This window comes from Micromys minutus (genome assembly GCF_963924665.1).
Source record: "Micromys minutus genome assembly, chromosome: 2".
Lineage (NCBI taxonomy): Eukaryota > Metazoa > Chordata > Mammalia > Rodentia > Muridae > Micromys > Micromys minutus.
In genome coordinates, this window is record NC_137971.1 from 90,303,590 (window position 1) to 90,315,004 (window position 11,415).

The 11,415-nt window shown below is 47.8% G+C and overlaps 1 protein-coding gene across 3 annotated transcripts; it reads right to left on the bottom strand.

The window, feature by feature from the left end:
- Positions 1-2,169: 2,169 nt before the first annotated feature.
- CCKBR (cholecystokinin B receptor) lies at positions 2,170-11,130 on the bottom strand (the record flags this gene model as incomplete). Of its 3 annotated transcripts, none has more annotated exons than XM_080913190.1 (5): positions 2,170-2,702; positions 2,879-3,036; positions 3,148-3,397; positions 3,554-3,805; positions 10,980-11,130. In XM_080913190.1, 5 exons carry the CDS (start codon positions 11,128-11,130, stop codon positions 2,170-2,172), a joined length of 1,344 nt encoding a protein of 447 aa, XP_080769316.1. The 3 variants fall into 3 exon arrangements, with proteins under 3 accessions (XP_080769316.1, XP_080769315.1, XP_080769317.1); XM_080913189.1 differs by having other exon boundaries at positions 2,864-3,036; XM_080913191.1 differs by lacking the exon at positions 3,554-3,805.
- Between the last annotated feature and the right edge of the window lie 285 nt (positions 11,131-11,415).

Consider the following 11,415-nt stretch of genomic DNA (forward strand, 5'->3'; position numbering starts at 1 on the left):
TTCTCCTGGACTCCCTATCTCAGCACTTAGCATAGAGAGGGATGGAGTTCATTAGGTACCAACCCCTAGATGAGGAGCAATTGGCTGTTATTTCTTATTTTAAGAACGATTACTCATTGTCATGTATGTATGATATACGTGTGAGTGCAAATACACAAGATACAGTGCACATTTGGAGGTCAGAGGTCAACTTTTAGAAGTCAGTTCTCTCCTTCCATCAAGAGACCCAGGGGCTGAACTCAGGTTATTAGACTGAGCCTTAAGTACTTTTAACTACTGAGACATCACTGGGCCATTAAAATTATTTCTAGTTTCCCTAAACTGTTATAAGACCTTTGGCACTTCGTGTGTGTGTGTGTGTGTGTGTGTGTGTGTGTGTGTGTATGTGTTTTAGTTCTGTGTGTTGGACAGTTTTATGTCAACTTGACATAAGCTAAAATCATCTGAGAGGAGTGAGCCTTAATTAAGAAAATGCCTTCATAAGATCTGGCTTCATACACGCCTACAAGGCAATTTTCTTAATTAGTCATTAGTGGGAGATGGAGAGGGCATAGCCAATTATCCTTGGGCAGGTGGTCCTGGGGTCTATAAAAAAGTAGTGTGAGCAAGCTAAGGGAAGCAAGCCAGTAACCAGCATTCTCCATGGTCTAAGATTCAGCTCTCACCTCCAGCTTCCTGCCCTGTTTGTGTTCCTCCAATAATGAATGGACTATGGTGTGGAATTGTAAGCTGAATAAACCCTTTCCTCCCCAGCCTGCACTTGGTCATGGTGTCTCATCACAGCAATAGTAAAGGCTCAGACAGTAAGGCATCAAGGATCTCTCCTCTCACAACATTTTGCCTTTGATTATCCTTGTCCACCCCCTCCCTCCTTTCCTGCTCCTCTTCCTACTCCTCTTCTTCCTCCTCCCCTCCTCTTCCTCCTCTCCCCTTCTGTGAAGAGTTGAGGTTGCTGGTCTCTGTCTATCTCTGGAGCTAGATGAGTTTATGGTAAAAAAGGGAGTTGGGCTCCGAGACTCACACTGACCTCCAGTCTTACACTCCACACCACCACCCGCAGGTCTCTTTGTCACTACATCTAGTAAAGGCATTTCTATTCAACTCTATCTTGGCCAGTTTCTGACACTAAAGGAGATTCAGTATGTAATTAAAAGGTCTCACCAAGTCTTTAATTAACGTCTATGTAGTCTATGTACCCGCCACGGTCTGGTTCTTGGCGTTTCAAACACACATCGAATAATCAGAGTCTTATGTCGACGTTCATCTTTTATCTTCTCATCAAAAAGTTGACAGGCAGCCATTGTACAGTACTTTAACAATGGCGCCAAATGAGAGCGTGTCCTCAGGAGTCAAGGAGTGTCAAGGATATCCCACAGTGAGGCTCAGCTACTGTATCACTGGAGTATGGTTAGGTCCAAGATGGCAATCCAGAGAGGATGCGCTCATCCCTATCTTCATACCGAGGCCTTTTTGCACAAGGTTGGGCATGGGGGTGATTAGTCACGGGGGCAAATTAATGAAGATGCTTCCCATAATCCTATCCACCTGCCTGCTAAAGCTCCGGAAGTCTAGGAGGACACTAAGTCATTCTTTTATGACGTGGTCTGGCGAGGGAAGAGAGGCAGGAGGGAAGAGGACTTCCCACAGTCCCTAAAGGAAAGGAATGAGGGGACTTTTCAGTGCCCAAAGCTCCGCAGCTCCTAAAGGCGTGTGATTCGGCCTGTTGATAATTTCAGTGTTGGATGAGGAAGGCAAAGATGAAGTCAAATGGGGGACAGCCACAATGTCCTAAGTCACTACTGCACTAGGCTATGGGCACTAGGGAATAGTGCCATGAGTGTGTTCATGTGAGGAGTCAATCAGCCCTTGTCAGAGATGCCCTTGTACAGGGAAAGTTTACTGCTATGGACCTTGTGTCTATCTGTGTGACGAGGTCACTGCCAGACGTCTAGGGAGGGACTCAGTCCCTTTCAGAAGTGAGCCTCCTATCCTATGTGATATTCCTGTGTTTCAGGTGGGGGAGCAAAGATACTATTTTCTGTGTGTAGGGGTCTGTCCATGGTGTTGGGTGTTCACCTGGTTTAATCCTGGATTTTGTTTCTTATGTGTTTATTTGGGTCGTTTTATAGAAATTATGTATCTTGCCTTGTTCTTCATTCTCCCAACCCCTCAGCCAGGCCCCAGCGTGCTGATGGTGGTATAGCTTAGCCTGGACAGAGAAGCGATGGAGGGGGTAGGAGGATCCTCATCCGGAAGAGGCCGTGGGCGAGCTCGCGGGGGGCGTGGGCAACAGCGGGCACATGTGTCCAGGCAGGCCTGGCGGAAGCGGCGGTGCATGAAACAGTAGACCAGGGGGTTGACACAAGCGGAGGCGTAGCTCAGGAGGTGGATGAAGGAGATAGGGGCCCCTGACAGTGCTCGGTGAGCGCCTGGGCCATCGAAGGCACGCCACGTGTTGGCACTGTACACTGGCAGCCAGCACAAGAAGAAAAGCAAAACGATCACCAGCAGCATTCGCACCACCCGCTTCTTAGCCAGCAGCTTGGCCTGGTTGGGCCGAGGGCCAGGGCCTGGCCCAGGAGTGGGTGTGGTTAGCGTTGTCATCTCCAGTCGAGAACGTGGAAGTTGCACATAGCAGCCATCACTGTCTTCCCCAGCCAGGCTGGTCACATGCCGGCAACCCCCGTTCTGGTGGACAGGTCCTGAGCACAGAGCAAAGGGGGGCAGTCAAAGCAGAAGGCAGACTCCTCCACTCGATGCCCCATCCCCACGGCCTCCCACCTTTCTGCAATTCTTTCAGATCCACTCAAGTAAGGAGTTCATGCCCATCACCAAAGCCCCGTGCCTCGTGTTTTTCACCCACCTGGTGCTGCCCCACCCGGCAGGCCCCCTGGGTTTCGGACCCGGCTTTGGGTCTCAGTATCATTGTCACCGTCAAAGCGGAGTCCTAGGTAGAGTTCGCGGGAGATGAGTCCATAGGCCACCGCCATAACCACACCCGGGATGAAGAACAAAAGCATCAGCAATAGCACGGACCTGGGAACAACACAGACCAATCACCGTCTCCCTGGGGCCAGTCACAGGTAGATGAAGAGGCAGAAACTGGAGTTTCTAGGCTGTTTCCTGAGACGGAAACAGGACTCTCACCAGGTTTGTCGGACACGTGCACTGGGCCAGCGATGCACGCACTGCAGCACTCGCGGTCCCACTGGCTGCACCACGGTGTACACAGGGTAGGGTACCATAAGCAGTCCAGACAGCAGCCACGTGGCTAAGATCACCCGAGCTGCGTGGGAGCGTGTCTGCCACACTCGTGCTTGCAGTGGTCGGCAGATGGCGCTGTATCGCTCCAGGGCGATGGCCACGAGATTTAGAGTGGACACACTCACTGACACCCCTAAACGATAAAGGAAAGGGTCATCTTGGAGACACGCCCTCTGCATGCTCACCGGGATAATTTCCTCCACCCCTATCAGGAAAAAAAACCCTTGTATTTGTCAAGGACTTTAAGAAGGGAGAGGGCAAAGGGGGAGACAGTGTTTGTCTCACCTACCCATGAGGTAAGAAACCGCCTTGCAGATGACTGTGCCGAAGATGAATGTGCCCATGAGGTTGGGCAGGAGTGTGAAGGGCATGCAAGCCACAGCCAGCAGGAGGTCGCTGACCGCCAGGGAGAGCAGGAAGGCATTGGTGACCGTTCTGAGGCGTCGGCTCAGTCCCAGGACCACAATGATGAGCACGTTTCCTCCAACACTCATGAGAAAGATCACCGCATAAAGGGTGATTCTAATGGCCAATTCCAGTTCTGGGTAGAAAAGAGAGGTGCCTGAAGGAGGATCTGAGCCCCAACCACTCAGATCCCCAATCCTACTTCACACACACCCCCCCCAGCCGTAATATCCAGCTAGATCCCGACCCCTTGGGAACACTCTAACCTCCTGGGACCATGCAATAAAATGGTGACAGTAAATGCTCCACCATCATAAATGCTGAGGCTTAGCTGAATTGGCTCAACCTCACTCTCCGTTAGAAAAGCCCACCTCTCAGGGAGTCGCTGGTTGGATACTTCTTAAGATCTCTAATCTGTAGCTACCGACTTGAAAGATTTCTTCTCTGACCATCCTACTGGACCTCCATGTTCCCTTGACCACTCATTTCCTTTAGGACCATGTTGGATCATATCCGCGCTCTCAAAAGCAAAAACAAAATAGCCTCTCCCCAACTAGACTATCGAGAAAAGCCACCCACCACTCTGTACTACCTACAACCCCTCCTTAGAACTGTCACTTTCTCTCAGTGCCACACCTGCTCAACCCACTTGATGACTCAGTTTCTTTAATGCACCATGAGCACTTGTGACCCCCTCCTTAAGCTGGTGTCTCAGCGAGGGATGAGTATTTGTTCATAAAGCCTCTGCTTCCACCCCCATCACAGAATTATTTCCTAAATTTGATAAATGTCTATAAATCCCTCACCCTCCATGAATCAGACTGATTGCCGCTGCTTTGGAAACGCTATTCTGGACACTTCATTTGGAACTGACTCCCACTCCTTTGACCCATGCATGTTCCATATTCCCCACACACTTATTAGAACCTTTCATTCCTTTCTGAGTTGTGCTTTAATATTCTCCAAATATCTATTCTCACTCAGTAAACATTTGCAGAGGACTCCTTTCTGTCAGGCACCGGGGACAAAGAGGTGACAAATCCCCGGCCATCTGAAAGCTTACAGTGCAGAGGAAATCAGAGATACTTAAACAGATAATCACCACACAGTGTGATAAGAGGTGAAGTTGAGAGATGTACAAGAAGCTGTGGGAGCCCCAGGAGGGACCAGTGATGCTGGATGAGTCAGAAGGGCTGGGAAGGTGACCCATTCATTTGTGTCATTGTCCTTTGGGAGGCAGACTCATCCTTGAGCCTGTATCATAAGCATGCAAACCTGAACAAAACTGGATGAACTGAAGTAGACTGAGTCATCCATAACCGTGGCTTAGTGTCAGGGAGATTGGAGCTCGAAGGGGGAAAGGATGGGGCACAGCCTCCTACACTGTGGGGTAGTACTGTCCAGAGGCTCAGCCTCATCTTTAACTGCTGGCTACTTCTCTTCTCTCAGCTGACTCCTGGCTCAGTTTCCAAACTGCATCACTGTTTTTTAATGATAACTAGCTTGTTTAGAAGTTGCTGTAGGATTCAAATAAAGTTCTATTTATTAGAAATCCCTTAACATACCAAGAAAACTTTGACTATTTACATATACTTTATGATCATTGTAAATGGTAAGATTTCAATGCATACTATCAAACCTTTAAAAAAAATCAAGTACTGACAAAATATATTCCTATAGTTTTATGCTAAAATGCTTTTAATAATCTGTACATGTATCTCTGATATTTAAAAAAATAAAGTTTTAAGGAAAACAAACAAACAAACCAAAAGAAATCCCTTAACATGGGGCTGGAGAGCAGACTTAAAGATATTGAGAGTACTTGTATGTTGGTTGGCTCACAAGTATCTATAATTCCAGATCCTAGAAACCCTATTTTGACTCCCTATTTTGCACGAACAATTGTGTGAGCTCGAGCATGCTCCCACCCACTACCACCACCAGCAGTAGCATTACTTGCTTAGATCTCTGAATACCCAAAATGCTTTGCATCTGACAGCTGCTGTAGGGTCAGCCATCCATCATATTATTTCTTTCTTCTTCCAATCACATGTCATCTTCCTTTGTCCCCACTTTTATTTCAGCACGGCACCTTGCCGCACTGTGCTTCTCTTTCCTGCCTGTGCATCTTGGGAGACACGTGTTAAAGGGTCTTGATGTACCAATAGCATACGACAGGCTGATGTTAGTATTGTTGTCTATTTTCAAATGCTCCTCCTCCTATTCTTCCTCCTCTTCCTCCTCCTCTTCTCAATAGGGTCTCTTTACGTAGTCCTGGCATCCAGGAGCTCCCTATGGAGACCAGGGCGGCCTTGAACTCACAGAGATCACACTGCTTCTACTTCTCGAGTGCTGAGATTAAAGGTGTGTGCCACCACACCTGATCCAAGTTATGTTCTTTTCACAGGGACAGATTATGGAAGGTTTATGTGTGACAAATTTGAGGTACGTGTGTGTGTGTATGTGTATGTGTGTGTGTGTGTGTGTGTGTGTGTGTGTGTGTGTGCAGGGATAACAAAGAAACTCTGGAAGGGAGATCTTTGTTAGAGAGGCCCTTGAACCCAAGGAGAAAAAAAGCAGGTGGCCTTTTTGAACTGTCTTCACCTACCTTAACTTCTTCAGTTCTGCCATTTTTCCCACATCCCCTAGATCTCTCTTCAACTACTTCTTAGTGCACTCACCACACTTCAGGCTGGTGTAGCACTTGGAACTACACAAGCACTTAAAACCTGTGTCTCACTATTTATCCAACATAAACACCTCTTATGTGTGCCTTTCAGCTTGGTCCATGGTTGCTTCAAAACATGAAACTACCCTTCCCCTTTTATGAAGTTCTGCCATGTACTTGGAGTTTTCTGAAAACAAGAGGATAAAGTCACAGTAAGACTGACAAGCAACTGTATAGCAAATGTGTGAATGTGGGGACTGTGTGAGTATGTGCGTGAGTGTGCATATGAGCTCCGTAAGAGAGTGTGTAAGATTTTTTGTTCGATAGTGTGTGAGCATGTGAGAGTATTAGTGCGTAAATGTGTGTGTTCATATGTAAATGTGTGTGTGCATATGTAAATGTGTGTGTGCATATGTAAATGTGTGTGTGTGTGTGTGTGTGTGTGTGTGTGTGCGCTCGAGAGCGCATATGTGTGATCATGCAGATGATGGCAGAGAAACTCGAGTACAAGAATCAAGACAGCATCTGAAACTTGAGCTGAGCATGTGGCTCAGCTGATAGAGAGCTTATCTAACATGCCCACAACCAGCGGTTTGATTCCCCAGCACCCTCTAAACCAGGTGTGGTGGAACATGATTGCAATCTCAGGGAGTGGAGGCGGAAGGGCCAGATGTTTGAGACCAGGCTAGGGTACCTGATAACCTATCTACAAACAAAAAGAAAGACTTCACAGAAACTGAAGCAGCCAGTGCCTTCAGCTGCTGCGCTGGTTCTGGTTACTCACGAACAGAGACGTCAGTATGGTCCTTACATACATCTTTCTGTGGTAAGCATGGATAGTGTTCAACTGGAGACAATATCACTGTGGGAGACACTGAGCAAGGATGCAGAGGTCATATGCATGGGTGAGTTGGCAACAGCAGAACACTGAGTGATGCTTTAGTGTTTGAGAATAATATAGAGATGGGTGGAGGTAACTCATTTCTCTGTGAGATGACTGGAAAAAGGTATCATCTACATGTGTAAGGGAATATCAGGTTGAATTTAGGCCTTATTTAAGTATAAAGAACTCCAGAGTAACTGTGGTGACATTGGAATAAGCAAGGACAATAGCCAAGACTAAACATCTCTGTAGGTGACATCTTCAGGAAGCATGGGTTACATGCAGAGCTCTGTGAGCAGAATAACTGAGTGATGGTAGTTCTGTCAGAGACGGTAGTAGTGATGCCGACGATGTGTGGGCACTATTTCAGCGAGTATAAATGTCAGATGTTAAACACACTTAGCTCGGTTAAGATGTTAATCTTGATTGTGTGAAATGGCTGAGAACCCAAGTGAACATACTGTCTTGCTGAAAATATCTGAGGGCTTAAAAACATCGCTCCATGAGTTTCTGACTAGTATCTGGAGAAGGTTTACTTAAGCAGTCATGGGAAGGATGTGACATTTTGTAGGTAGTAATGAAACAAAGGGTAGCATGTGACAGACAAATAACTTCTAAATGACTGTGGACGATTCTGATGTGAGTGAGTGTCAGCCATTTTACTGTGGACAGCATCTGAGCTGATGGGAAGGCCACAGGTTCATCTAAAAATAAAGTGTGCAGCATAAAAAATCTCCCTCTTTTGTTGTAGTGGACCTCCGTGATACATGCATCTCTGGGGGTCCTATTCCAGTGACACTGACCAACAGTTTTTGCACAGATGTGAGAGCACCTGGGCCATGACCTGATGTATGTCACACATGCATGTTGCCCGGGCCACGACCTGATGTATGTCACACATGCATGCTGCATGCAACAACATCCAGACAAATGAGGCCGGTCCTTCCACTGGGCTCTGAACCACTGTACATCTCGCTTCTTCAAGGACCCTCGCTCTACTGGCTGCCCACCTTTGTATCAGAACCATTAGCATCTCTTTTGATCCTTCTCTACCTGTAAGTATCCTGGATGTGGCAAATCTGTAGTTTTTACTACTCAAGGGGCTAATACATAAAAAAAAATTTTTTTTTGAACCCATCATTTTGAGATCCTGTTTTTTTAAAAAAAAAATAAAATAAAATAAAAAAGAAAAGAAAGAAAAAGAAACGAATGCTCTGCTACATTCCTACCTTTCCTCAAACCCATACAATTTCTACCACTGTCCTTTTCTTCCCTACACCCCCACTTCTCAGACATTCTGTTAACTACTCTTGCTCATTTCTTGCCACCCCTTCTCCGTGGCCCAGTCGCCCTCCTTCTGGGTCAGGTCTTGGTATCACATCATCTCTTCAGAAGTTATTGTGTGTGAACAACACTGGTGTGGCTGCTTTGCTCATCTCGGATTCACCATAGCAATAATTGACACCCCTCACTCGACCTCTGCTAAGACCCTTCTCTCACTTTCTGCAGAGACGCAGCTACTGTTTCTGTTTCATTTGTGTCTCCTTGTGGACCTTCCTTCTTCTTCTGCCTTGCTTTTAAAAGCCAGCCTTCTGTAGGGTCCTGTCTCAGCTTCCCTGTTGCCATTTTATACACTATTTTAAAAGAGTATTTTGTCTATTCCTATGGTTTCCGGTACTCCCCGCCCCCCAGGTGAAGACTTTTCAAGTCTATATTTCAGATCTCCATGGTTAAGTTCCAGATCTTAGGATTCAGCAGCTGTGGTGAGTAACCATAATTTTTTGAACTCTGTGGGTTCCAAATTGAGTTTATAATAATCCCCTCTTCCAAAACTCATTCTGCCCCTGTGTTACTAGGGGATGGATATTGGGCCTTGCAGTTGCAAGCAAGTACTACAATAGGAAATGCACATCCAGCCCTCCTTGGTTGTCTTTCTATGATATGCCATCCACATCCTTCCAGTTTCCTAAGCCAGAAACTGGCTCTCATCCCTTGACCTCATCCACCCTCTCTGCTTCTAATCAATGTTCAGGTTCTGATGACTCCATTTCCAGAAGTGGCTCTCGGGTCCACCCACTTCTCTGCATCCCTGTGCTAGCATCATCTTCCAGCCAGATCCGTGCAATGCCATAGCGTTCTAAAGGATGCTTCTGCATTTCATCTCAATCTCAGCACCATGCAGTCAGTCCTGGCAGTTAAGTGGGTTTTCATGCCTTAGGAGAAAGTCTACACACGATTGCAAGGGCTATAAAGCTCCCCAAACATACTCTAAGCCTGCTTCAACCTATTAGGTACCTTTGAGGGTACGTGTTCCAGCCATTCAAAAACTGTGTTGTACTAAACAAACATGCTCTGGCCTTAAACTTTGAGCTTTTTAGACAGGCTGTCTTTGTGTAAGACACGTTATGCCTCTGCTGGTCCTTCACTTAGCTCTCTGTAGTACTTCCCTACTTGATCACAACCCTAGCCCAGGAAACCCGTCTTAATCCCCAAGGGCATAGCAGGCTGGAGATGCCTTGCCTGTATATTCACTACGTTTCTTCTCTCTGTACTGCCATTCCTGGCTTACTTGTCTGTTTCCCCTATAAACTCAGAGCTTCCTGAAGTAGGGCTGTGTCGGTTTTGTTAAATGCGTATTCTTGTTGCCTAGCGCAGTTTCTGGTCCAATAAATATTTCCTGAGTGAAAGAGTCTAAGTGACAGTGGGTAAAAACCAAACTGAGAAAGCATGCATTGTTCCATGGGCTGAGTAAATACATAGATTATAATTTATTTCAACGTTTACTTCTTGAACATAAAACCCAGCTCCCTCTCTTTCCATTTACTGAACCCAAGCTCTCAGGTTCCACCCTCACAGAAGTTATCAGACCCCCCCCCCCAATTCCTTTGAGTGTCCATATTCCAATGAGATCCTCTTATGGGGTTTCTAGGCAGTGATTTTCCTCATGGTCTCTGTCCCTGTGCACTTGGCAGCAGACTGCTGAGACTGCAGACTATGTCTAGTTCGTTCCGTGTCCCCAGCACTAAGCCTAGTAAATGTTCATTAAACGCTGCAAGCCAATATGGGGGAAGGAAGGGGAACATGCATTTAAAGATGTTCATTGAAGCAATGGAGATGCTACTGATGGAAGGAATGAGTCATTTGAAGCCGGGATGAGGGAAAGCAGTAGGAAGGGAAGTGACACAAAGGGATGGGGTGACTGCTGCCAGGGGAAGTTGGCTCTAGGCAAGGGAGAAAAGGGATACTTGGGGGGCGCTTTGGAAGGGACGGAGACCTTCAGAGAGACAGAGAAGGCACTGGATGAAGGACTTGAACCCGGGAACGTTGGGGTAGGGTGGGAGGTGACTACAACTCCTGTCTCCCATTCAAGCAGTCCAGAGAGCTTCTGCCCTCGCGGAAGCTTCCTTTTGCCTTTCTTTCCCTGGTTCCTGCCTCTCCCTCCCTCCTACTGGCTCTGTGAACTGGATGTTAAAGGAAAAGAAAGCTAGACCTGCTGACAAGAAGGGGTCCTTGCTTTCCAGCTGAGCTTGGGGACAGTCTGAGTAGCTATGGCAAGGCAAGTTTGAGGCCAGGGGCTCTGAACCATGGTGTGAAGGTGTTGGGGTTCTGAGAGCTTGGGAACATAGTGTGTGGAGGGGAGGGACCTGGGCGAACCGAGGAAGTCCTACCAGGGAAAGCTACGGGCAGCTGACAGTGTAGAGGTCGGAAGGGTTCTCACTGCTGTGGGGTGCAGTGAGAAGGGCTTAGGGAGGTACCCACCTCTGGTCCCGGTTCCGCGGATACGAGGGGGCTCGCAGCTGAGGTTGCCCGCGCTACTGCTGTTGAGGAGGGAGACACCCGAGCGGCACAAAGAAGACCCCAACCCAGGTCCTGGTCCCTGCACGCTGCTGTTCAGCTTGAGCAGCTCCATGGCTCCAGTGAAGTCCCACTCAGCTCGGCTAAGCGAGCTCCAGCACCGGTTCCACCTGCTCCCGCAGCGCTGGTGGCTCAGGCTCCCGCCCACCACATCGTCCGCCCCTCCTAGTTTCCGCCCCCAGCCCTGGCCCCTACTCCTTCACTCCCCCACCAGCCTTTCCTTAGCCCCAGCCGGTCCCAGGCTCTGGGCGGCTTTTGTCCCACCAGGTGACTCTTGGCGCGCCTCCTCAGCTCCAGAGTTCCGCGCGCGCTCTTGAGTGACTGCTCTCCAGGCTCGCCC